The sequence below is a fragment of the Jatropha curcas genome, chromosome 11 (genome assembly GCF_041381405.1).
Source record: "Jatropha curcas cultivar XTBG-Jc1 chromosome 11, XTBG_Jcur_1.0, whole genome shotgun sequence".
Taxonomy (NCBI): domain Eukaryota; kingdom Viridiplantae; phylum Streptophyta; class Magnoliopsida; order Malpighiales; family Euphorbiaceae; genus Jatropha; species Jatropha curcas.
In genome coordinates this window covers 3,967,912-3,994,189 of record NC_143161.1, presented here as the reverse complement: position 1 = coordinate 3,994,189, position 26,278 = coordinate 3,967,912, and the positions used below count along the sequence as shown (strand labels likewise).

General features: G+C 33.3%; 3 protein-coding genes across 5 annotated transcripts; 2 read left to right on the top strand and 1 right to left on the bottom strand.

Annotated features, from left to right (window-relative positions):
- Positions 1–768: 768 nt before the first annotated feature.
- LOC105634072 (uncharacterized) lies at positions 769–6,259 on the bottom strand. The gene is made up of 7 exons (XM_012216847.4): positions 5,548–6,259; positions 3,321–3,562; positions 3,097–3,219; positions 2,851–2,967; positions 2,578–2,760; positions 1,657–1,798; positions 769–1,133 (listed from the first exon to the last, which is right to left on the bottom strand). The coding sequence occupies exons 1-7, from the start codon at positions 5,954–5,956 to the stop codon at positions 958–960; spliced, it is 1,392 nt and encodes a 463-aa protein (XP_012072237.1). The 5' UTR covers positions 5,957–6,259; the 3' UTR covers positions 769–957.
- Positions 6,260–15,156: 8,897 nt separating this feature from the next.
- On the top strand, positions 15,157–20,377 carry LOC105634071 (hypothetical protein). 2 transcript variants are annotated; one of them, XM_089716615.1, is made up of 8 exons: positions 15,157–15,357; positions 15,946–16,466; positions 16,747–16,990; positions 17,162–17,217; positions 17,296–17,374; positions 17,451–17,589; positions 19,069–19,182; positions 19,835–20,377. In XM_089716615.1, exons 3-8 carry the CDS (start codon positions 16,803–16,805, stop codon positions 20,024–20,026), a joined length of 768 nt encoding a protein of 255 aa, XP_089572741.1. In that variant the 5' UTR covers positions 15,157–15,357; positions 15,946–16,466; positions 16,747–16,802; the 3' UTR covers positions 20,027–20,377. The 2 variants fall into 2 exon arrangements, with proteins under 2 accessions (XP_089572741.1, XP_089572740.1); XM_089716614.1 differs by lacking the exon at positions 15,946–16,466.
- Positions 20,378–21,984: 1,607 nt separating this feature from the next.
- Positions 21,985–24,513, top strand: PFS2 (Homeodomain-like superfamily protein). 2 transcript variants are annotated; one of them, XM_089715993.1, is made up of 4 exons: positions 21,985–22,580; positions 22,807–23,139; positions 23,411–23,490; positions 23,802–24,513. In XM_089715993.1, the coding sequence occupies exons 1-4, from the start codon at positions 22,478–22,480 to the stop codon at positions 24,246–24,248; spliced, it is 963 nt and encodes a 320-aa protein (XP_089572119.1). In that variant the 5' UTR covers positions 21,985–22,477; the 3' UTR covers positions 24,249–24,513. The 2 variants fall into 2 exon arrangements, with proteins under 2 accessions (XP_089572119.1, XP_089572118.1); XM_089715992.1 differs by having other exon boundaries at positions 21,993–22,580; positions 22,801–23,139.
- Positions 24,514–26,278: the final 1,765 nt, after the last annotated feature.

Genomic DNA, 26,278 nt, shown 5'->3' with positions numbered 1-26,278 from the left:
TCATAATAATTGTTACATTTAAAATTTTACAGTAGTCACATTTAAAATTTATCATTTCTTGAGAAAACCATTAAATTGAAATAATAAGTATCGATCAAATATAAAAGATAAACATAGAAAAAAATATTTATTGCTCCAAATGTGATAAGTATTTTAAAATAAATTATTTTCTCCAAATGCGACAAGTATTATGACTACTTATGAACCAGAGGTAGTATTTTGATAACCCGAAACATAATATTTACAGAATCTATTATCATGGGACGTACTGAAAAAGAGAGTAATTAAAACTGCTGCTAAATGAGATATGATCAACAATTACATAACCAATAATTCACGTTTTTCTCTTCTAATATTTTCCACAGCTGTTTAATGTTGCTTGCAATATAAAAAAATAAATAAACAACCAAACTACCGACATAAAAATTTTTTTTCCTTAACCAAACACCATTATTGCATATAAAATATACTATATTCAACATCTGCTCGATACTTAAGCTTCATTGAAGAACAAGTTGATAAATCGTTAGGTCATTAATTATCAATAATTCAAGACCTATTTGCTAAAGGACCCTACTTCTGAAATTCAGGTGGTGTACCCATATAATCAGCCATAATTCTGATAATTAAGTCTCTCAAACCCCCGCCCGCCCTGCTTACAAGAAGGGGGATGAGGTAGGGAAGGTTAGGAAAGTGTTGATCTCTGATCACTTGAAGGTACAGTAGGAGTCTTTTACATAGAACTAGCAGGTGAATCAAAAAAAAATATATGCCAAAGCTTTTTCTCTTATGTATATCTTCTGCTGTATATATGACTATTATTCACAAATATTACATGGCAAGGCCTTACTTTGGGCCTCGAGAATACATCAAAATTAAGACTTATTTTTGGTGCTATATAATTACATGATTCAGTTAAAAATAATCAGTTCAAAGAAGAAAGGGATGGGGCATGCCTTACTTCTTCAATATATCATTAACATCCTTTCTAGAATGGATGGGAATTGGAGAGGTAAAGAAACCATTTTGCTTATCTGAAACCAGAAGCTGATCAACATTTTTAGATCTCTCTTTATCTTCAGAAGACCCGCCAGGGGAAGACGATCCAAATATCTGAACTGTCAGGCTTCCAACTGCAAGATTGCAAGTAGCTTTAACTTCATATAAGCGAAATCACCAATCAATAAATCATAAGCAGCAAGAGACGCCTAGCAATTTGAGAGCAGAATTATTTGTCCTCGTTCAAGATTTTGAGGAGCCAACAACTGCATAATAATGAAGCTAAAATTTCCTAAGACTAAGTTACCTTTTCTATGGCTTCAATTATATATTTCTGTAAGTTGAACATAACATCACGATAGATCCTATGGTTTTCTTAATTATTTCTAAAAATGTCAAGTTCATAATTTGATTAAGAAGTCTATTTTATAGACTTTAGGTCACATCCTTCTCATAAAAAGAGAGAAGAAAGGGGAAAAACCAGACAGTACGCAAAATAAAAGAAACGAGTACATGGCAGAAATGCACCGATTAAATTATGAATGAACCAAAATGTTGTTTTCAGAAGACTGTGAACAGCTCTACAACAAAAGAAAGTTTGGCAATCACCAAAGAGAAATTGAAAGAAGAATAACCAGAGGATATAAACTTGATTACCAAGCACAAGAGCAGCCCCAATCCAACCAGCAGCACCCCATCTTTCACCAAGGAGAAACCATGCAAAACCAGCACCCCACACTGGTTCCAGCCCATAAATTATTGCAGTTTCTGTCGCCGATATGTCACACATGGCAACCATCTGTACAATCAGTAAATTCTGGTTAGCAAGCTACAAAATTCTAGGGAGAAGAAAAAGTAAAAAAAAAAAAAAAAAAAAAAAGAAAAGCTTAAATTTTCCTTTATTTAAGAGGACCATATAAAACAGGAAATCTCTCAACATCATATTGAAGCCTTTTAGTTTAGATCCATGTGTTCATCAGTCTGTGCATAAGATAGGCTCATTAACAGCTCTCATATCAAAGGTGAAATAATGGTAGGTAAATGAATTAAAGCCACTAAGCATCTATGTACCGATTATTATCATAACTTGCAAACTTGGGGTAATAGCAAGCATAAGATGGAAATGGCCAAAAGGACCTAATTTTGAAACTTTATATCGGCTGCAATTAGTCAAGAGCCAAATCATAATTATTATTAGCATCACACTTTAAACCCCTCCCATCACTTTTCAGCAACTTTATTCATCTTTCCTCTAGGTTTTTTGCATAAGCAATTTCCTACTTGACTTGGGCATGAAATGCATATAATATTAGTTTCCTATACTCTTGATCATGTTCTTTTATTAGCAAACTGTTTCATATCGTCCAAGTACAACCTTCTTTCCATGGCTCACTACATGTAACCACAACCTATGTTTAAGACCAACAATTTTGCATTTCACTGGCTTCTCTTGTTCTCCTGTTTGAAAAAAGTCAAGTGGCAGAATGAAAATGTTGCAGAAAGAAACTAATATAAGGAGCTATTACTCTTTGAAATTAATGTTTTTCTCAAAACAGTGACAAAAGGTATGAAGAATACCTCTATCCATAAGCATAACCCAGTAGAGAATAGTCCTGTATAAAGTGCAGGTATCCATGGAAAAGAAACCATCCAATGCAAAATCATTGTCCATGTCCAGGATGACGGGTTGCACTCTTGGATGCCAGCAAACTGACCTCCAAATAAATACCATATTGTTGAGAAGAGAGCAACAACACATACCTAAATAGAGACCCCAAGATTGTTCAAACCATTCATGAAGATAAGCAGGCTGCATTCTGCTTTACAAGGACTTATGATTAATTCACATACCTCATATCCAAGGACTGGTAAGAATTTCTTTTTGCTTGTGCTTCTTGATATATGTTCAGTTCTAAGCATATGGACACCAAAAAACACAGCACTTAAGAAGTTCAATAGATCTCCAATCTGAAAAAGTGCAGTAGATCCATATACACATGGAAATAAGGCATCATCATATAATTTGAAATTTCAAACAGCAGCAAATACTTTATGTAAATGGAAAAAAAACTAATAAACAACACAGATAGGACTTACGCTAGGAGGAGAACCACTGGATTCAAGCATTGCAACTCCTATGATGGAAATGAGAGCTCCAAACCAGGTACGGGCAGGAACTACTGCTCCTAACATGCCATCAAGCAATGGAACGACAATTACCTGATAATTTGCCCAAAATATGCCAAAAATTGTACCTTCAGGTACTTTCACAGAGCAAGAACCTCTACTTGATATATCTAGAGATTGATCAAGAAACTTACAGTGAACATAGATAAAAAGGATGCACGTCCAGCATCTGATGTCATCAGTCCAAGTGCCTGCATTAGGTATCCTAAACTAACCCAGAAACCCAACTCTATCCCTGCATTACGGGTTTGTACATCTCCCCGAGCTTGAAATACAAACGGGATGAATGGAATAGCTGATACGGCAAATCGTACAAAAGTAAAGGTTGCCGGATCCATGCCAGCCTGAATTTGTTTGACAACTGGAATGCTGCTAGCTATAACATGAAAATAAAACAAAGTTAAAATTGAGATGAAACATTGTTCTGCAGTAAATTACTAAGTAATGAATGTGTTACTATGTTGTATTTCCTTTTTATTCTCCATCACCTGTCTACATAGGATATATGATGAATCAAAACAAAATAAGAATTGTATTTGCTACTTTATCTTTGATATTTTCAGTGCTTATTGTACTAACATCATGTTACTAATGTAGAGTACGTCATGAATCATGAAAACTGCTTTATTCATAACATTTTTTTTTTTATGATATTACTGAACTACTTTATCAATATAACTTCCCTTCATCTTGTTGGGTTATCCCACATCGGTTGTGGAAGGGGCTGGTGATCAAATTATAAGTGTGAGGGAAAGCCTCACCTCTTGAGCTAGCTTTTGGGGTTGAGAAGGCCTAAAATCACCTATCTTTGGTATCAGAGCCCAGGTTACAGCAATCTCAGCCCAGTTTCCGGGAGAGTACGGGTTGTTGCTCCTCCGACCCATGGCCCGATGTGTGAGGGGGAGATTGTTGGGTTATCCCACATCGGTTGTGGAAGGGGCTGGTGATCAAATTATAAGTGTGAGGGAAAGCCTCACCTCTTGAGCTAGCTTTTGGGGTTGAGAAGGCCTAAAATCACCTATCTTTGTAGTGTTGGGCTTAACAGTGACGGGCTCAGCAACAGTAACGCCAATAGTAACTATTCACCATCAACCACGAGTTACTATTCTACAAAGAGCATAGCATTCGACATCAAACGACACTTCCCAAGACGCAACAAATGAACAGTTTAGCTGAGAGGATGAACAGAACTTTGATGGAGAGAGTCAGATGTTTACTCTCACATGCAAAGTTGTCTAAAAGATTTTGGGGTGAAGCGTTACTCACAGCAGTTCGCCGTTCACTCTGTTTCCCTCTACAGTATGATACTCCAGAGACAGAGTATGGTTAGGAAAGGATGTTTCCTATGATCATTTGCGGGTGTTTGGTTGCAAAGCCTTCGTGCATATCCCGAAGGATGAACGGTCTAAACTTGATGTTAAGACTAGAGATAAAGAGGAGAAGTGGAACCAAAATATAATGGTTCAAACCCAACCCATTAGTACGAGGCCTTTTGGGAGGATATCCCAACAAACCTCCCCTCCAGCCAAGGACCACACAAATCGTGACCTCCCCTCCAGGGATAATCTGCCCACCATCTTGTACCGCCGCTACAACTTTGCGGGACACGCCGCCCGACCTCCTCTTGTCGGGAAGACTTTCGACACAAGGCACCACTTGCAGATCTTCTTCTGGTCTTGGTCCTGTTGTTACAACGTCACACCGAGATTTTCTCACATCTGCGCAGTTCACACCCACTCCGAACCAGGGCTCTGATACCACTTTGATAGGACCGCGCGTACCATCCAACCCCGAATTAGTATGATATTGTCCGCTTTGGGCCAAGCCCTCACGGATTTATTTTTGGGCACCTCCTGCAGATCTTTTTCTTTTCCAATTTATTTTCCTTTCAAATTTACTGTGGGTCCCACTTGAGTGGGCACCGCACAACACATCTACTCATTGATTCTCATTTAGCAAATACTATCCACACCCACCGATAAAAAATTCTAAGACTATCCAGTTCTGTTGTGCAATACTTCTTATTTTCTTTCCTGCATATGTGCATTGGCAGCTCCTTTGGTATAGAGTGAAGTTTCTTAAAGAATGACCACCCAATCTGATTTTACATAACATTCCACATTGAAAGCTTAATTTCTTCACTATTGCAGTATAATGTTATTCTCAGAGAAATAGCCTGAAATTGATACATCTCCTTATTGATTTAACCATTTCATTACAAGGCCTATACATGCATACCGTTTTTACCAAAATGAAACCAAATATTTTGTAGTTTCGTTTTCATAATAATTTTCTAAGCAATCAAACAGAAAATTAGCAAAATTTAAAAATTTGAAGGGGAGAAAAAGTCAATTAACTTACCATAGATAAAAGTCATGACATTAAGCAAAATGATGCTCCTAACTTTCCTCGATGAGGACACTATCTTCCACCAAACTGATTTCCTCCCAAACAAGGCCTTTAAAATTGGGGTCGTTTTCTTTCCCTTTGGTCCATTTCGATTTGGATTCCCGGAGCCCGAATTAAATCCGCTCCCTTTACCCGAAGCGGAATTACACAAATTTGTCGATTTTCTTACTTCATCACCCGAATCAGAACTACAAAATGAAGAAGGCGCAGAGAAGCAAGGATGGCGGAAAGAAGTGGTGACACGGTGTCGTTTTAAGGAAGATAAATCGACTTTGAAAAAGATGGGAGAGTTTTTAGTTGTTGATACATAGTAATAACTGGTGGTGTTTAATGGCCATTTACACGGTGGTAGAGAGGCCATTAGCGAATGTTAGAGGTCTTACTGCCCTCTTGCTCTTTATATAACTAGATTTTCCTTCTTCACAAACTTTTCCATTCAATTTTTGTGCTCTTTTCCGACTCCACGCTCCCTGTTAAAAAAACAGCCATCAAATCCTAACAAGAGTTTCAGCGAGAATATGCAAGTCTCCTTCCTTAAACCAAGCATCATTGGATGAGACCGAGTTACATAGTGGGCTAGCTTCACACGCTGGATTATGGGCCTCACCGCAATTCGTAGATAAACGCTATTCTTGAGTCTTGACTACCTCTAGCTGCCACACGTGAGATCCGGATCGTCTTGGTATCTATTATCTGTTGAAATCGTGGTCGAATGACTGCATGATAATAATATAGTAAATAATTAAAAAAATATCCTTTCTAAGTTGTTTTTGGCTGCGTCCTAAACTACATGTGACGGAATCTGTGGTTAGCGTCCCATGATGATGTATCTCCTGAAGGTTTACTTTTAGCACCCCACGTGGCAGCGTCCTAAATCAATGAAGCAACGCAATGAAATCCTGCCACGTACGGAAACTTTTCTCTCTTGACAAAACTTATTTCAAAACCTGACAGGGCCCAGAGTTGAGCCTTAGTTGGGCCTCAAATCAAGTTGGTTGGGCCCTATGTTTCCTTATGGGCCACCTCTAACTCCTGGAATGGAACTCAGTTTGGAAGAACTAAAATAGCAGAAATTTAAGTTTTAGTCATCTTAAATGCTTTCCTAAGGAATAGTCAAATGGAAGGAAATAACTCATAAATATCAATAATTATCATTATATAATACATCCTCGTCCCAAAAAAATTAGCCATTTTTTATTTTTATATAGATTAAGAAAATAATAATTATTAAGGTTAAAAGACAATTTTATTCATATAACTTTCCTATTATGCTCATCTTAAATAATATAGGAGCAATTATTATATGAAAATAATAAGATTTAATGAGGGTTGTTGAAAATCAGATAAACTTAACGAGGGTATAATAGACAATTTAAGGATTAACTATAATTCAAAAAATGAAGTGGACTATATTTTGGAATAAACCAAAAAAGAAATATGTATTATCTTTTTGGGACAGAGAGTAAAAAATATAGATATAGTTGTAATTAATATTGACCCTCTTGTTCTCTTTTACTGTATTCTGTTCCTATTTTTTTCCCTCAGTCGCAAATTTAGTTACTCAGGTTTCATTCCATGCCTCGATTTCAGGAAAGGAAAAAAAAAAAAAAAAAAAAAAAGAAACAGCAAAGTATGGAAAATTCATTGTTGGTGGTTCAAACATTTAACGTTAGTCACAGTTGGAGAACCAAATTGTATTGGTCCACTATGTTCTTGTCTTCCTTGTCATGTTCTTATTGCCATGACATATAACCTAATAGTAATGTCACTCGTGCCACTAATTTGTTTTCTATACCCACCAACACATCATCATATGGTTTTCTAACATTGATCACCATCATTTAGACATATATAATAGAGGTTTCGTCCATTGATCTCATCAGGTATTGTAATAATACCATTGTTATATATTGTAGAGAATAAGAAATTAATTAAACTACAGTGGAAGAATTTAATTTCCAGCAGAATTGTGTCGTTAATTAATGATCCTGAGGCACTATATGAATGGTGTGAGATGAATATATATGCCAAATTATTGTCAGAAATATATGCAGAAAATGGGGTCACTGAGACAGCTAGCTGGGGATGCTAATGAGAAGTGAATGCTTGATGGGGTAACGTAAAATAAAATGGTGGGAATGGACCTCTTTACTCAGGAAGCACAAAACATTACTCTCTGTTACCTATATTTAGCCCTAAATCTTTGGGTCAGATGATAACAGAATAGAATTGGGAATGTGGTACGCCCTAGATTTTAAATTTTGAAAGCCATTTAGAAAAAAAAAAAAAAGAAAAAAAAATTAAATTTATATACTTCATACATTACTAATTATTAATGAAACAAAATTATTTTACATGATCTTTATAAAATTTTCTTGCAATATAATAATTGATCAAATATATTCTTAAACTTTCCCTTTACATTTGCATTTTTTATCTATTAATTAATTATTTATATAGTTAATTAACTAGAATCCAACCTTCACTAAAATATAAAATCGATACTAGCTTCAACTTTTTTTTTTCCAATTTTAATTTCATAGTGCATCAGTCAATATTATTTTTTTGATGCTCCTTTATTGTATCCAAAAATTAGTACCACTCCCCATCTCAAGATATAAAAAATTTTGTACAAAAATTAAAAAAATAATTAATTTTTCTAAATTATACAAAATCAAAAATAATTTAATCAGATTACACTTTACCTCATTTTATTATTTCTATCTCACGTCATATAAATAAATAATTAAAGATAAATTTCAAAAAAAAGGTCATTTATTAACTTTTTAAATATTTTAAACAACTTAATTATATTTTTAAGATAAAATAATTATCTTAGAACTGAATTATATAACTAGGTAGATAGGGTTTTGCAAAGCCTTTTCTATTTCACATTTACATGTTTCACTTTTCAACATCAAATTCTTTGACAAAGGAAAAACCCAAAATTGAATGTTAGATTTGAGACAAACCCATTATAAAAATACCAAAATATAGTTGAGTTGCATGAATGAACGTGACCCACATTAATTAACATTAATAGGACCTCTTAATTAGTTGGTTGATACATGCATATATAAAAATATAATGTTATGAATTTAGGAATTCCAACTGTGGATGCCATAGTGGGGCCTTTTTAGATTCATAATTTCTTGTATGCTGGTGATAATAGAAAATGGTAATGATCATAATGCAAAAGCTAGAGCAAAGGCCGTTGCCAGCAAGAGAGAGCTTGGGGTTGGGGTGGGTGGAAGCAATAAACAAGATTTTTAATTTATGGGAGTTGACAAAGAGAGAGAAGAGGTAGTTGCAGTCTCATCAAAACCCTCTTTAACTCGCACATTTAAATGCTTTGCTTGCTCTGATTCTATTAATGGCTTCCTAGCAAACATTCATCTCTAGGGGAAAAAAAAACAATATATACTCTCTCCGTTGATTAATTTTATAATATTCACCAAGAATATAATATTATTTCTTCACATATCTCTGTTTATACTAAATCCCATAGAATCTTTTGAACTTATCAAAACTTACATTAGAAGAAAAATATCTTTCCTTTCTCCAGCCATCTCTTAGGTTTAATTTATTTATTAGATCTTAAAAGACAAAACTAATTCCAATGAAGTTTCTATGGATTTTTATAATAGATCTTACCTTGAGAACTTGAAGTTTATTTTGTCCGTAGGTGACTCTGAGACTATATATATATATATATATATATATATAATATGGAATGATGGGGGTATTCTTGTCATTTGATTAAAGAATTATTTTCGTCCTAAAATTAAAATTACCTTCAGGTAGAGACCATTAAATTTGTTTAGGGTTTTTTCAGCATGAAAATTTTGAAATTGTTTTTCAAATAAGTCAGGTTCCTGCAATATCCGCTGCACATCTCTACTAGACATGTACTATTAGAATTGGGAGTGCCCAAAGGATAAATGCACGCATGAAATGACTAGTTTTAGTAATAAATTAGAGGGTCTAAGATTTCTTTTTCTTTTCTGAGAAAAATAATGGTGGAGTATTGTCAGGAAAAGATTTGTCTAGACTCGATGTATGAATCCATCTATATATCAAATCAATTATAAATAACAGTTTGATTCAAATAGAAATTTTTTTTTTTTACTGGCTTAGGCAAGAAATTTCCTATTGTCTCGTAGAGGCTTGAGAAAGAGTGTTGGCCCAGCAAGACAGGCATACTCTTTGAGAAAAAATATGGATTGCATTTAAGTCACAAAAAACATCTACATGTAAATTGGGACTTCTAGGAATAATCAATCAAAAGAGTCCCTCACCCTCACCACTCTCAGCCAATTATTAAAGCCAGCTCTCAGGTCTCAGGTCTCAGGTCTCTGGTCTCTGTGCCTTAGCCTCTGCATGATTGATTATAGTATTGTTTATTTGTATGGCTGAGATGTTGCCTAGCTGATGTGATGATCAAGAAATGGTGATGAGGATGCTGGGTGATGTTAATTTATTATAGCTAGGGTTTAGGTTAGGAATGGACATGTTATTACTGAAGTAATTGTCAGTGATCTATATAGTGTAAAGTTACCCAATTAGAAATAAACAATTAAGTAAATGTTTATATATAGCTAAGTTGCAATTCAAACCTAGAACCTTGATTAATTAGCAATCTTCCTCAATTTCACCACTTTCAACCTTTTATTTTCCCTTTTGGGGACTTTAAATCAAGATGATTAATTAATTTTAAAACTTGGAAATTCTTTTTTAGCTGTTGCAACTGGAGAAAGATTCCAAAGAAAAGCCCTACAAAGCTGCAAATGCCTAAGGAGATTAATGAGGAAGAACTTTTCAATTGGAAGAAAGAAAATGCCCCTTGCATGAAGAATTATACAAGCCATGCATAGCATGGACATGTGAATGTAAGCATATGTATATAATGATATCACATTTCTGAATCAATTTTTAGGGGTTTGTTTGGTTTGATTTAAATAGAGAGCTTAATTTAAAATTAAAGAGAAAAAGGGAAGGAATTATAGTAAACAAAGAGAGGGAAGAAAAGAAGAAGAAATTCAAAAGTTGAAATGATATATAAGCAAATAGCAGTGGCAAAGTTGATGAATAAGAGTAACTACAGCAATTAAATTCGAACAATATAGCAGAAGAGTACAGCAGAGAAGAAAACACTGCAAAAGAAACAAGAGCATTAACGCTAGCCCCCCCTTTTTCCTTTCTTTCTCTCTAATTCTCACTCCATCGTTACACTTTCCCAGGACCCATAACCTCATTAAACATAACTGAAAAAGGGCTACAGCCAATGCTCTCTTCTATCTCTCTCTCTCTCTCTCTCTCTCTCTCTTTCTCTCTAATATTCTGAACTACCAGAAAATAGTAATAATAATAGCTTATCAACTCTTTTTAATTTCTAGCATTAAAACATTAGTAGTAATAATAACATACACAGATTAACCACCGAAGTTCTAGTTGTGAAGAGGATTTGGACCTGTATGAATTATCCTCTTATCGTTTTCGTATGTAAGATCTCCATCAGCATCCTTTGTTGAGAGAGAAGAAGAGGACTTGACAACTGGGTTTGGAGAAGGAACATGAAACGATGTGGTTTTTGACTGTATCTCCAACAACTTGAGTTTTCTTGGCAAAGACTTGATTATCACCAACTTCCCAGTTTCTTCATGAACTGCATAAAAGAAACCTAATTGTGCAGCAACTAATATAACCCATAACAAGAATACCACAATTGCAGCTCTAACTCTTCCAGGTCCACCATTTCTACTACTACTGCTAACTATGCCTCCTTTATGAACTGTCATTGCACCACCAAAGTTTGATATTGCAATTAAAATGCAAAAAACAAACAGACCATAAAGAAAGAAACTCAAACGGCTAACTGGGATTTTCTCAAACTCAAAGAATAAATAGATTTTGGATAATTCTTTTTCAGAGCTAGATTTTTCAGGTAGCTGAGAAATGAGCTCTTTTTTAACTTCTGAGTAAGAGAGAATGGGAATAGAGCAAGTCACGAAGTATAGTGTGGAAAGAAAAGCAAAAATAAAAAAGGTTATTAACTTTGGGTGCTCCTTATCTTATGGGTCTAGGCACATGATCTTGACCCTTGATTCCTGGAACCTTCTTATATATATCTTATTTCACTCTCACTGAATCTTTGGACTCTGAACCTTTTACTAACACAATTTCTCACTTCTTGATTTGGGTTTTTCTTTACTTTTTGGCTTTTGTTTTTACATTTTTTTTTTAAACAAAAATTTCCTTTACTATTTTTTTATTTCTGTTTCTGTCCCTCTTGGAGAGGGTGTTGTGGGACTGTCCAGTATTAATAGCCGTTGTCTCCGGAGATTTATTAAATTTTATGGAAATGTATTTATAGAAAGGCATTGGTAAACAAACTTTGTGTTTGTACTATATTTGTGTTTTTTTGATTTCATTTTAAAATATTTTTTGATCTTTTGTGTATTTTATTTGAATTTCATTCCCTTTTAATTATTTTAACTAAACTAATTAGCATACTTTTCAGATTTATAATTGGTCTAAAAGGTTTAATTCATTTATTTCAGCTTAATTAAATATTACTCTTAGTTTTACATAATTAATTACAATCTATATATTCATATTGACATACGTATCTCAGTATCTGCCTATTGAGCTATGATTTGACTTTTATAGTTTCATGTTTCAACTTTTACTGCAACTTGCATTCCACATATAGATATACATAATATGACAATTAAAAACAATATATATATATATATATATATATATATATATAAAAACAAAAAAAAATGTCTTAAATATTAATTTGGATCTCTCTCTCAAAATAAAAAAAAATAAAAAAAAAACAAATGAAGTGTATTTTATATATACATATAAAATACAACATTACTAGGTGACAAAGTTGATGTCTATTCTTGAGGAGCCAATTAAGAATAGTCCCAGCTAGCCTATGAACTCTGCTTTCTCAACTGCATTGAATGGCATGGGAAGGTCTTACTTTTAGCATGTCTTCCCTGAACTCACTGACTGATCTATTGAGTTCACTGTTCAGGTCGGATCACTCCAAGACCTCTTTCCGTCGGGAATGCTGGAATTCCCTGACTGGATTTGAAGAGTTCTCTTTTCCTAGACTGGCTTTCAATCCTTGGTGAATCTCTAGCTTTCCGAACTGAGATGCCTCTTCTTGCACACCTCCCAGAAAGAGTCTATTGCGAGAATCGGATGCTAAGTCTCCCTTTCCTTCCCGGAATGCTATCAGTCAGTCCAGGCCAAGGGTAAAAGGCTTGCAAAGGGCAATCTCGCAAGCTTCAGCTTTCCTATCCTGTGATTGAAGGCTAGTTTTGAGGCACGAAGTGCTTAAAGGACTGGCCATACCGTCTAAAGATGAAGACGAAAATTCAATTATAGAAGTTTGCACATAACCCGCTTTGCTTTCTTTACCCTCCCTCACAGGGCATCGATTAAATAAAAGTTAGAAACAGAAACCGTATGATCATGGAGCTTAATTAACTTTTTAGCAATAGACACAAATGGTTAGATGTTGACCAGTTGCATTGCAATCACAAGAAATGATAAAGTTGGGAATGACAGCTCAAAGACTAAACCTAAACGATATTTAGTTGGGAATGACAGCTAAAAGACTAAACCTAAACGATATTTTTTTATGTTTATGGTTAAACCTCATTATCTAAATCTTGTAACTAATTTATTAATTACAGTCAATGTTAGGTCACATGTTTGGTGGGATTGTTACATTGCGTTCACATACTATAAGGAATAAAGCATATCCCGTCTTTTTATTTTATGATTAATATAAAATATTACATGTTAGCTATTGATTTAGTAGCTAGGTGTGTATTATACTTTGAGTTAATTAATTAATTTTGTGACTTAAGGTACAAAAATTTGAGTTAGAGGCAGAAACAATTGAATTAGGAAAAATCAATATAGTGGACCTCAAATAATAATAATGTTCAAGAATGATCTGACACACAAAAGTGGTGGTGGTCCTGAAGACCAAGATATACATAATACTGTTTCCATAATAAATCTGCACACATTATATATGAATTGTACCTCTAACTTCTCATTATTTCAGATTTTTATTACTTAGTATTGAATTGAAGGAATGTAATAATGGAAATTTGAAATTTCTGTTTCGCAAAATTCTTTTTTTCTAAAAAGAATATATAAAAATAATAAAAATGATAAGAGTAATTTCTTCATTACAAATTCCCCAAAATTCATCCGAATAACTCATGTTAAAATTTTATTTCAAAAAAACAAAAAATAATAAATGGATCTAAAAACCAACAAATGTAGATTTAATTTACCTAAAAAAAATTCGGGATTAGCCAATTATTGATTTTTTTTCTTAATTTTGTAAGAAAAAGCAAAATGGAGCTTAGCAAGCTAACCGTCCTTTTCCAAACTCTGTGCCATAGTGGGCTGTAATGGACTTCGGACTAGCTATGAAGTGGGCTTTACCACAGAGGTGGTTCTCATTCACGTAAGGAATGTAAAGCGGAACGTTTCTTTTAACCAACGGAAAGCTTTTCATGTCAAGCGAAAAAATTTTCTCGTTGGGCGCTGAAAATATTCCTTCTCTCTTTGAAAGAACAATTTTTCTCCCTCGACATTTACTGTCATTGAAAAGCTATGGTTTGAAAAGTACAGTACAGAGTTCATATGTTTACTCTGCAAGTGATACTTTCAATTGTTCTTAAGCAACCAGGAAGAGGAGGGCAAGACAATACTCAGAGAGCTGAGAGAGGATCCGAGATACGATAATATTCAAATTTCTGAAATTTTAACATATTAAATTACAAGATAAATTTTGAAAGTGAAAATGCATAAATCTATATAATCTATATAAAGGATTGTGATAACTAAGTCAAAAATTTTACATGCGTTTTGTTGACAAGGGGAAAGAAAATCTAATAATTTATTTATTTATTTTTTTGATAGTAAATCTAATAATTTATTGATATCCTACATAATCTATGTAGTATAGATTATCAAACCACATAATTAAAACTTTAATTGCAGTGGATTTTAGATTAATTAACTGGGTTCAAAGATTAAGAAATCTTTTAACTATTTTTGGAGTTAAATAATTAATTATATTATATTAAATAAATAGTAGTAAATTTTTTTCTTTAAGAATAAAATTTTATTATGAAGAACTAATTAGAAATATTTACTATTTTTAATAAAAAAATGTATATTATAATCCATATAATGCATAGATAGAAATCTAATTTTTATAAATTTATTTTTGCATATTGTTTTATTGTTGCAAATACTGTAGATTAATGCGAATTAAACAGCCAACGACAATGCAATAAATTTTAAAGAAATTTATAAAAAGCGATCAGGATAGATGATAATTTCTTAAAAGGAAAATAAGCTTACTTTGAAATTTCAGTTTCTAATGTCAGTTGGATAAATTTTCCAGAATTGAATTTAGCATATTCTATTGATTATTATTATTTCTTTAAAGAAAAAAAAAAAAAAAGACACAAAAATGAGGCCAGCTAAAACTATATGGCAAAGCTTCATTAGACAAGTGGAATATGCGGGGAGTCAAAAGAGGAAGATTCGTGCGCGTCATAGGCATCTCTCTCCCATATTCTTTTGTTCTCCGCATAAAGTTTCCATTTTTCATTTTAAGTTTCCAACTGAATTCAACAATCTCTGTACCTATTTATATATAGCCGCTTCTGCCCTCTTCAGCTCAAAAATCCAATTGCCATATCATTTTTGGTATCTTCCTCTACTTATGCCTTTATCTCTTTATATCTATTGAATGCACGTGCCTTGTTTTCTATTTGTTGATATACTGATTGACGCTGTTACGATTGTTATGTTCATCTTTGTTTCCCATTTGTATTTCTTGTGAATTTCGTTTGGAAAGTTCCAGTCTTGAATGAATTAACCAGCTTTTCCTTTGGTTTTGGTTTTGAATTTAATTGGGTTTTGTTCTACTCCTGGGTTTTGGAATTTCTTATGTATGTTTAATTGAATACTTATGTCCTGGACGAGCATCTTGTGGTGCTAAGATTTTTGAAGTCCAAGTAAATGTCCTATTTGTTGCTTCGCTATCAAATGGATTGCCGATGCTTGTCTTTGTCAGAAATCTTTTTTTTTTTTTTTTTTTTTATAGGGACTAACTTTGTGATCTCCTTGATCATGGTAATTGCTTATAAGATTTTTTAGGTCTTGGAATTGGTTTATTAAGTTGTATTAACCTCTGGATCCAGTGGTCTAGCATAAAGGATCAATTTTGGTGTGCATTTGAACTCTATGCATGCATTCATATCTTTTGTTTAATTTAGTTCCTTTTGCTTACAGTGAGAGGAGAGGAGGTGTTAAAGTGGGTAGTTCCACAACCACAAAAACCATAGTCTTGTATGAGAGGCCCGAGGAACACTAATTCCTTCATTCCCCTTTTGGGTTGCTTCTAGTTGAAATTTTATTCTCTAGCAGAGTAGCTTCCAGCATTTAAGAAATTGAGTAAATTTCTATGACGATGTACGTTATGCCAATTATTATGAATAAGTAGTGGAAATATCATGTAAAATGGGTCTATAAATGCACATGTTTAATATCTTTTTCAATAGATTTGATTGCCAAGAATCTTTAGCAGATAGACTCGGGAAGCAGAATTAGGCAAAAGATTCGCGAGCTGGACTCAATTGGTTTGAGATTAAGGCTTTATGTTGAGTTATATGATACTTCTGTCCCAAAAGACAGGTAAAACACATGAGCTTTACGGCTTTACCCATAAACTCCTTCAACATAATGAAGGTAAAGCCTAGTCCAAGATTTAGAAACCATAGAACCCACCAAGAAACTATTTGCCAACTGTGAAGGTAATCTCAATTCCCGCAGAAATTCTCTTCGTTTGTCCATTATGGCATAATAAAATCACATGTACTCTGGTTGGGTGGTAGCTGCTTGGTAGCATATGTAAATTTTGAGCTCAAAATTCATTTTATTTGGTTATTTATCAGAATAATTTTATTTCTCATCTAACAACTTAACTTTAACTGGCTCTTGCAAACAAATAAAGACCTACTTTAATTCCTGATAGGATGCACGTATCCCTGACCTTTATGCATCGTAATGGTGCTTCTTTTTCATTTGGTACAGAAATTGATCGGCATATTCACATTATCCATTTGGTGCCAGCAATCTTGCTGGCAGCAATGCTGATGGGCATTATGAACCCCCAGAGTACAACGAAGAATCCTGGTAAAGCCCTAGAGGGTGTGCATGGGATCCATGTTCTGCCTCATTCACCCTTTGCTTTAGAAGAGATTACTCAACAGGGGGACTGCAATCAATCAACCTGTGGAAGTTTTATTAATAGGGAAAGTCAGCAGCTATTACTGCAGTATGTCTAAACCCTATCGATCTGCATGCTAGACTTTTAGTATGATTATAGAGTTTGTTTCTCATTCGTACAGATATTGAATTTCGATTTATTTTCTTTTATTAGTTAGTGATAAATAAATTAAAGAAGTAAAAATGCCTCTTATCACAACTTATTATTAATTTACTCCAGGAGAGTATGGCAACAACGACCAGGATGTTTGAGGCCTATCAAGTGTTGTGTGAATGGTGAAGACAAATGCCTTTCTAAAATTTTTTTATGCACTTGATGTTTAATTGCTTCTTAATCTCTTGTAATTTCACTAGGTGATAGGAATCTTGCAGAAACAGTTGCAAATGTGCTTACATCACTTCCTTTTATTGCTCTAGGACTCCAAGCTCCAAGGTAATATATTTCTGGTTTGACAATATGAACAGTATAATACACCGGTTTCTGATTAATTGATCTACTTTGCTTACAGGAAGAACCTGAATACTAAGTTGTACGCTAACTCATTAATTGGAGTTGGAGTTGCTTCCAGTTTGTATCATTCTTCACGAGGAAAAATCAGGAAGTACTTGAGATGGTTTGACTATACAATGATAGCCACAGCAACAATAGTAAGCTGTCTGAAATTAACAGTTTTTTCCCGCACAAGTAAAACTTGCACAATATTATTGACAAACATTGACAATATATGATAAACTTGAACAATTTATCAAATGTATTGATAAAAGCAACTCATCTTGTGGTGATCATGTTCACATCTCTTTTCCAATTGAATAAGTAACGATTAAACATTTAATTTCAAATACGTATGCGTATATTTGATTAGATGTGTGCCTGCATTTTGCACTTTGTGCCTAGTCTTCTAGTATGTAAATGACAAAATTAATCTCTTGCCTCATTGTGAGTTTGATATCATAGGATTTCAGCATTGGGAAGCGTGGACCACACCATTCAATATCATAATAGGTCCAACGGTTTTGTTGGTTCTTAAGTGATATTAACTTCAAGAGGTTCCTAAATGAGTTGAGCTTTATTACTTTTGACTCTTTCAGGATTCCGGAGTATAAGCTATATTGGATGATAGACATGTGCATTACAGATACACTGGATGATAGAAATGTGTATTTGGGTATGATCATGCAAATATTAAAAAAGATGTATGAAGATTGAATATGCCTGTGCATATGCACACATGTCCAGTTCTCTATTTTTCTTTTATTTGAAGTTGTATTGTTTAGCTTGGGCCTTGACCTGTTAGAAACTTCTTGAGACGCAATGCTAAATAAATGCTGAAGTTGGTATCTATAAGAGCTAAACATGGATCTAGGAAGAACTAATCCAGGAAGTGTGAAAATTTGACTTTTATCTTTTATAACTATATTACTTATCTAAGAGCTATAAAAGTTGATCTTTAGAGAGCTAAATGAAAGAACGCTCTTGTGGGAATGTTTGAGCAGCGAATTCCTCCTATATTCTTTTCCACCTCAATCCTCTCTTTGTGAGTAAGGATTGCAGAACTGATAAGAAAAGCAACTTTTCGTAAAGAATACGTATATAGGTGTTAGATTTCAGTTCCATCATGATTTCTGGCTTATTCTCCTATAGAGCATTAGATAGCTTTAAATAAGATTACCCTACTAGCAAGGTTAATCGAGTATATTTTAATGCTTATACTGCTGTTTGTGATGAAAATCCTGGCTATGGTCGTAATTAGTGGATTATGTCAGTCATTGTCTGCAAATAATGATTCAAATAAGTTTATTTATTTGAGACTAATGAATCTTGAGCTCTAGATTGGCTGTAGATTGGCTGAATTTAAACTACATGACCAAATGAATACTAGTCTTTCCTTGGTCATGGCGTGACTTGGTTTGTGCTTACCCTTGTATGAAGTCATCCTACTAATGATAAACTGCACCTTAAAATATTATTTCCAAACAAGGAACATAGATTTATCAATGTACATAAATGAGCAACTTTCAAAAGTCCTTATAGTAGTTGCTTTTTCGGCTTTTTCTGCTCTTTATTTGTCGTTGCTTCCTCTACTTTTATTCTTAGTATTTTCCTGATAACTCAAGTACCTCTTGCAGTGTTTAACAAGAGCCCTTAGAAATGAGAACCCAAAGTTCCTGATGGCAGCCTCTGCAGCATTATTGCCTATACAGCCTCTAATGGTGTCTGCTGTTCACACAGGGATGATGGAGGTATCTATCTGCCTCATGCTGACCTCTAATTTTATTGATGTTAGTTAAATTGTTTTTTCTTTTCCTTTTCACCTTTCGCTTTCTGATTACATATTGTTGATTTTGATCCTAAAACATAGTAAATTAAGGTGAAATATGCTCTACTGTATTCCTTTTGAAATATGTATATGCATCAAGAGTGGAACACATTCTCCTTCCATGTTTTGTTAGCTTCATAACTAAAACTGGACAATATTTCTCAGACACTGATCTTTGCAACATAGTTTGCATCTCATTGCTTGGCAAGTATTTCTTGACCACTGTACTTCCTTCCAAAATGCTTCTACAGAAGTTGGTTCTATTAATAGGAATCTAATAGAGGTTCATCTTTGTGCTCGCATGACATGATTATAAATTTAGGATTCCAATGTTTTATTCTTAAGACTACTGGCTTTCCGCCTCAATGGGTCAACCCATATTGGGTTTCAATTAAAGCTTGACAAATCAAATCTCAGGTTGTGGATAGACATGCCATTTATTCAGCTGGATTAAGTTCTTTCCTTTCTTCATTTTGTTTCCATTTTGAACCCCTTACTGAAGATTCAAGCACATCAATCTTATTACGTTTCAGGCCACATATTTACGTGGATTATATTCTAATTATTCATTCTAGGTGGCATTTGCAAGAAGAGCAGTGAAAGATCCAGACCTGCGGATGGCGCATAATCTACATAAGATGTCATCCTTTTTGGGAGGTGTTCTTTTCATTGCAGATGATATGTTTCCTAGTACTCCTTTTATTCATGCTGGTTGGCATCTTGCTGCGGCTGTTGGTGTAAGCACCTGTAACAAACTTCTCGAGTAGCATGCATATATCTCAGGTCAGTTTCATATGATTCATTTATCCACTGAGCTGCAGCTTCAACTCAAAAAACCGACATGGCTATATTTTTATATTCAGACTAGCCAATGTCACAAGTAAATTAGGAATCATTTCCTGTTTAGGATTTTGCTTATTGCAGTTCAATGGGTGAAACCCGAATTGGGTTTCGTAATTCCTCCTTTCAATCTGCTAATTAAACTTTTATTTACCATCGTTCAAACCGGCATATATCCTATGCAAAGGATGTAATGTAATATTTTATGTACAACAGTTGGAAATGTAATCTGTATATCAAATTAGCAATTAGAAAAAAGTTAGCAGATGATTCATTTACTTTCTTCCTTGATTTTGGTCAGTGGTTTACCTAAAAATTGTTTCTTGGAAATGGGGGTTAAGCACTCTCGAGAATTCATTCAGGAAAATTTATTAATTAAAGGATCATCCTTGTTTATATATTTAATTTTAACTTTTTAAATTCAAGAGGCACAGAATAAAAGAAAAAGAGAGAAATGGAAAAAGAACTGCTAACGTAATAGTTTATGGTTTTCCCTTTCGCTTTCCCTTTTTTATTAACAATCTTTACAAAGGAACAAGCAAGCTCCTATTAACTTCTGTTGTACTCAAACAGTGCTGCCATAATTACAACAATAAATTATTTGATAGCGGGGCAATTAATACTTGGAAACTTTCTTGTGGTTCAAAGGTTTTATAGATAATTAAAGGAAGTAATGAAATCATTTAATTTATAAATAATATTGACTAAATTATCTTTTATCTTATCTAATTAGTTCAATTTCAGCAATTTTTTTTAATTTGTCACTAAAATTAAGAGAGAATAGAATAGGATACATTTAAAAAAATTATAAAAAATATTTATTTTAATTAGTATCAATAAGGATTTGACAAAGAAAATAATTAATATTGTTTAATAGTCTCAAAATGGCAGATAATTTTAGACAAAGAAGCTCCAGAAAAAATAACAGATGAGAATGGACAGAGGAGTGTATTTCATTAATTTTATTGTTGTAAGACTAATTTGAAATTTTAATATTAAAATGCAAATAGTCAGTCAAAATGTTAAACACAACTTTTTAGAGTGTTCGGTTATATGTATATTGTTTGAACTAATTTTTAGAGGGTATACTTTTTAAAATGTTCCATAACATATATAGTATTTTTAACTAGCTTTTAGAGGATAAAATAGCATTTTATAAAAGTTAACTTTTATAACATTTAACTTTTATTAAAATAACTAATAATTAAACCCTATTAAAATATCTAACAGCTATTAAATTAACTAATTTTACACAAAAAGACATTAATTTACAACTTCACCGTGCACTTACATATAGGTTGAGACAATAATCATGATTGTGAGCATAAAACTGTGGACAAGGCTACGTGCTCGTGCTTGTAATGATTTTGCAAAAAGGGTCAAAAAAAACAGAAAAGAGATCTTCACTCAATCCAATCAATACAAATAATTCAGACATAATTCAACAATAATCAATCTGTGTCCGTGTCTGAACAAACATTGCACTTAACAATTTGTAATGTGTATCAACCTACTCGGCCAAAAGCCTAAAGCTAAGACTCTAGTCTAGGCATAAAACTGTATACGGCGTATTAGGTCGAATAGAGCTGTCTTGTGTAGTCCGACACTCGCCTATACTATACATAATACGTATAAACAAATAAATAAATTTACATGGGTTTTTATAGTATTAATTTTTATACTGTCAATTATACTTTTTTTAGTTTCATTTTTCATTTTGCAAATTTCAAAAGAACGAGTTATCTTTTTACTGTGGCGGACATTGCACAAATAGAAGCTCATTAGGTCACTGAATGTGCAAAGGCTGGTCCTAAATTTAATAATTAGAGGGTACTTTCTAATTATGCAGTAATATGAGGACAAGGAGTTTAATTATGAGAGGATCTAGGAATTAAGGTACTCATGGCTAAGCACAAGAGGCAATGTCCTTCAACAGCTAAATTGACAATCCACATAACTTATAAGTGAAATGAATTCTATGTCATATAGGGAGCCTATAAGCCATATAGCTGCTATTGTTCTGTGGTGACTGATCAGCAGCAGCAACGACAACAAGGAGGCATCATCGTTCTCTCTTTCTTTTCTTTTTTTTATGATTTGACTCGTATAAGAACAAACCATATATATATATATATATATATATATATATCATACATGTATCATAGTAGTCATGTCGTTTCATTTCATTTCTTTATGCCTCTCGTTTCCCAATATCCCCCCAGAATTCCAAGCTTCTTGGTAGCCCTCTTTCTGCTTTCTTTCTTTCTTTTTTATTTTTTTGTGTCCTTGTTCTCTTTCTCTCTCTTTGGGTGTAATATAAAACTCACTTTCTAAGTATCAGAGAAAGAAGAGAGCATTAGCTATACTTTTACAAGATCATGAACGGTGGTCACAAGAATGAGCTTTACAATCTTGCAGAATTCTTGCCTATGATTAACCCTAAAACCAAAACCACTCTTCTTGGACTAAATGGCTATCTGGGTATGCCATTTTTCTCCTTATATTAATCTTTTTTTTTTTTTTTTTTTGGTTAACTTACTCTCAAGTAGGTTTTCAACTCAAAATCTCATATCTCTGAAACAACTTTGGTACCACTAACTCCAGTTTCATATTTTGTCTCCCCATATATATGTGTGTGTGTGTGTGTGTATATATATATGTACAATTAGCATTAATCATGTTTACATACTTTTACATGAAGGTTTAGTCAATAATGACGCATCAGAGCAGAACATGAGAGAATTCAACTGTGAGCAACCACTAATGGGGAGTTCGCGGTGGAACCCTACGCCAGAGCAGCTACTAGCACTGGAAGAAATGTATAGACGTGGAATAAGAACGCCCACAGCTGAACAAATCCAACAAATAGCTGCACAGCTTAGTAGGTTTGGAAAGATTGAAGGGAAGAATGTGTTCTATTGGTTTCAAAATCACAAAGCAAGAGAAAGACAAAAACGTCGTCGTGAAATAGAGATTGGTTGCAAAGTACGAAAACATGATCATACTCTACCTAGTCTGGATACCAAAGATTATTCATCAGGTATATGTCATATATATATATATATATATAGTTTTTTCTTCTAATTTTTTTAGGAAACACTTAGATTCTAGAAAAAAAAAATTCTTTTCAAGTATTTTTATTATTATCCGATTCAGTAATTAGCTAGGGTTTAAATGTTTTCTTTTTGAACTGATTTATTTGTATTTATATTGGATTCTTTATGGTCTTTGTTTAAAAATTATTAAGGCAAAGATAAGATTTTTTTTTTCTTTATCTTGTTTGACTTTTGGAGAGAGAAATTTTGATTTAGGGTTGAGAAGGACAGTTTATGAAGTTGAACAGATAAAGACATTGATACATCCTTCAAGCTGCAGTGAGTGTTACTTAGAGGTCCGTATATTCCATCTTAATTAATATTCGTTCTCGCTGATCATAAAGCAAATCAAACTCTTCAAGTTAATTATAACTAATTTGTAATTTGTAGAAGCCATAATTAATTAATATAAGATTAAACATCTAATTACATTATTTGACTTATCAAAAGGTCAAAAAGAAAAGTATGTTAATGATGAGCTTTTTCTGCTTTTGCATATTATTGGAAAAGAAAAAGTACCAAAGCTAAGGGTATGAAAGAGCACAGAAATTCTTGGACTTGTTGGGAATTTGCTCAATTATTATATTGTTAAATGTGTATTTTTCAGGGACCTGTTTCGATGCATAGAGCAGCAGTAAGAGCAGAAAGCACCATAACAACACATGGGTGGTCAAAATTTGAAGAGAAGGAACTATACCAGTATAATAATAATAATATTAAAAATAAAAATTTCAGTCAAAAGAAGAAGAATGCCACGTGGCATGCAATGGGTTGGTACCCAATCAACAACATGACCACAACAAGAAGTTCAAGATTGTTTCAAAGGCAGAGTTCAAGATTCTTAAATCTTGGTGATCATAAGATGAATGGTTACCATGATGATGAAGAAGAAGAAGAATATAAACATGAAGAAGTTGAAACCTTAGAATTATTCCCACTTTGCAGCAGTGAAGATTTGAAAGGAAGCAAGAAAGACACAAAAGTACCCATCAAAGCCATAAATACAAAAATGAGCCCGAAGCAGTATTTTGAGTTTCTTCCACTGAAGAATTGATCAGCTAAGCCATGTGGGGATCTTTAATTGTGTTTGCTGTGAAGTGTGGGTAATATGTTTGATTTTTGTTTTTTAGTTAGAAATTGAGACTGTTGTTTTTTCTGATCAAATTGCTCATACTGAAACTGCGTAGGATAAGGACATGAAGTAGTAACAGTAATAGTAGTAATGTGGGGGATGCAAATTGCCTTAAAATGCATTTGGACCATGTTGGTTACACCAAGGTACACCTCTATTATTTTCTATAAAGAAGATGGTGTGGTAATTTCTTGGCAGGCTTGTCTTAGTCCTACTAGACCTTGTTTGAATAATATCAGAGAGAGAGAGAGAGAGAGAGATGGATTTGAAATTGAAGAGAGTTGATGTTGAAATGACCTAGAATTGGATTGACAATTATTATTATGTCAAGAATAATTTAGGATTCTTATGAATTTTCAATTATGCACATTCTATTGTCTAGTCCAAGAAAGCCATGTCATTGCTTTTCTTGGAAAAGAAACCAATTAATTATAATAGAGAAAAATCAAAGCAAAAGGGTCCAATATATTCGGATTCTATTAACATGAGCGTTCTTCCATGTCCATGTTTGCAAGAAATGAAAGATGTTGGATTAATCGAAGATAAAGTTAGATGATTTACCGCAGATCATGTGTGGTCTGGTTGATCTTCTCAGTTATGTGAGGACTAAAATGTCTTAAATTTGAGTTCTCTCGATCACAAATATTTTCACCAATTTAATAAGTTCAGAGGAAGGCTATTTCTTATTGTGTGGCCCATAGTATTAGCTCAGTTCATGAATTGCGTTTGTAGTTGAATTGGTAATTGTAATTATTGTTTTTATTGCTCATATTTGGACTTGCTCATGATTATAATTGAGTTAGTTATATTCTATTAAAAATAATAAAAATAAATCAATAAAGTGTTCGTTGGATGATAAGTGACTTCACTTTCCGTAAGGGTGAGAATGCAAGTGATAGGAGATTTACACCATTTTATTCTACCAAAACAAAAAATGAATACTTTTACATCAAGAGGACAAAGTTTTGAATTATTTACTTAAATCAAGGGTCATAAATAATGGTTAAAGGAAAAAAAAAAAAAAGAGGGTGATTGGTTTACGTCTTAGGCTAAAATCATAAGACTTGTCTCTTCGTTACAATGTATAGCTTCCGCTATTATTGGTTATTTACTATTAATTTTTAAATTGATATTTTATGTAATCATTTTATTTGAAATTATAAAAAATTTAATTAATATTTTTTTATATAATATATTAAAAATAAAAATAAAATTATATATATATATATATAGCTTGGATATACAAATAGCTAAATCAAGCTCATATATAATGAAGTATAAACAAGTGAATTGTTTTAACTTTGGATTTACACAAGTACTTGAAAAGAAAAAAACAACTTTGGATACATGCAATAAAAAAAAAAAAAAAGGTGAAAGAAAATATGGAACAGACCACTCAAACCAAATATCAGTACAATCCTGCTAAAAAAACAGCCAAAATTTTTTAGCCAAAATAAACACAATTGGGTAACCCTAGTCACAACTCAACCCCAGATCTTTATAACTAACCATAAAGTAAAAATAAAAACAAAAAAACAAATAATAACACAATCATAAAGGGAGGAAAAAAAATTAAAAACACATGCAACTGAAATCCACTGCACCTACACCTGTCTCAACACACACCAGGCCCCATCTCTCTTGTTTTCTTTGACATTGTATATAATAAAAAAGAAGTGTAGGCTGCCCATAAGTTGTCACTGAAACTTTTGCAGAGGTATCATCATGACTGAATGTGTGGTGGTGCGTAGGTAAAAAAGCAAAGAGAAAAAAAGAGAGATTAAAGAAACAGTAGCAGTAGTAATAACAACAGCAAGCAAAGGGAAATATTAGCAATGTACAAAAAAGAGAGAAACGCATATTGCCGAGGAAGAGAGAGATCAAGTAAAAAATCTAAGTGGTGGGAAGCATTTAATTAGCTTTGGCCAAAAATAGAGGAGGCTCTTCTGTTC

Excerpts from the sequence above, each read along its gene's own strand:
- LOC105634072 (XM_012216847.4), bottom strand. The coding sequence starts at position 5,956 with ATGGCCTCTCTACCACCGTGTAAATGGCCATTAAACACCACCAGTTAT. Across the intron at positions 3,563-5,547 it reads TGTCATGACTTTTATCTATG|CTAGCAGCATTCCAGTTGTC; the intron begins GTAAGTTAATTG and ends TTCATGTTATAG. Across the intron at positions 3,220-3,320 it reads CCTTTTTATCTATGTTCACT|GTAATTGTCGTTCCATTGCT; the intron begins GTAAGTTTCTTG and ends GCAAATTATCAG.
- LOC105634071 (XM_089716614.1), top strand. The coding sequence starts at position 16,803 with ATGCTGATGGGCATTATGAACCCCCAGAGTACAACGAAGAATCCTGGT. Across the intron at positions 17,218-17,295 it reads TATCAAGTGTTGTGTGAATG|GTGATAGGAATCTTGCAGAA; the intron begins GTGAAGACAAAT and ends TAATTTCACTAG. Across the intron at positions 19,183-19,834 it reads TTCACACAGGGATGATGGAG|GTGGCATTTGCAAGAAGAGC; the intron begins GTATCTATCTGC and ends TATTCATTCTAG.
- PFS2 (XM_089715992.1), top strand. The coding sequence starts at position 22,478 with ATGAACGGTGGTCACAAGAATGAGCTTTACAATCTTGCAGAATTCTTG. Across the intron at positions 22,581-22,800 it reads TGGACTAAATGGCTATCTGG|GTTTAGTCAATAATGACGCA; the intron begins GTATGCCATTTT and ends TTTTACATGAAG. Across the intron at positions 23,491-23,801 it reads GCAGTGAGTGTTACTTAGAG|GGACCTGTTTCGATGCATAG; the intron begins GTCCGTATATTC and ends TGTATTTTTCAG.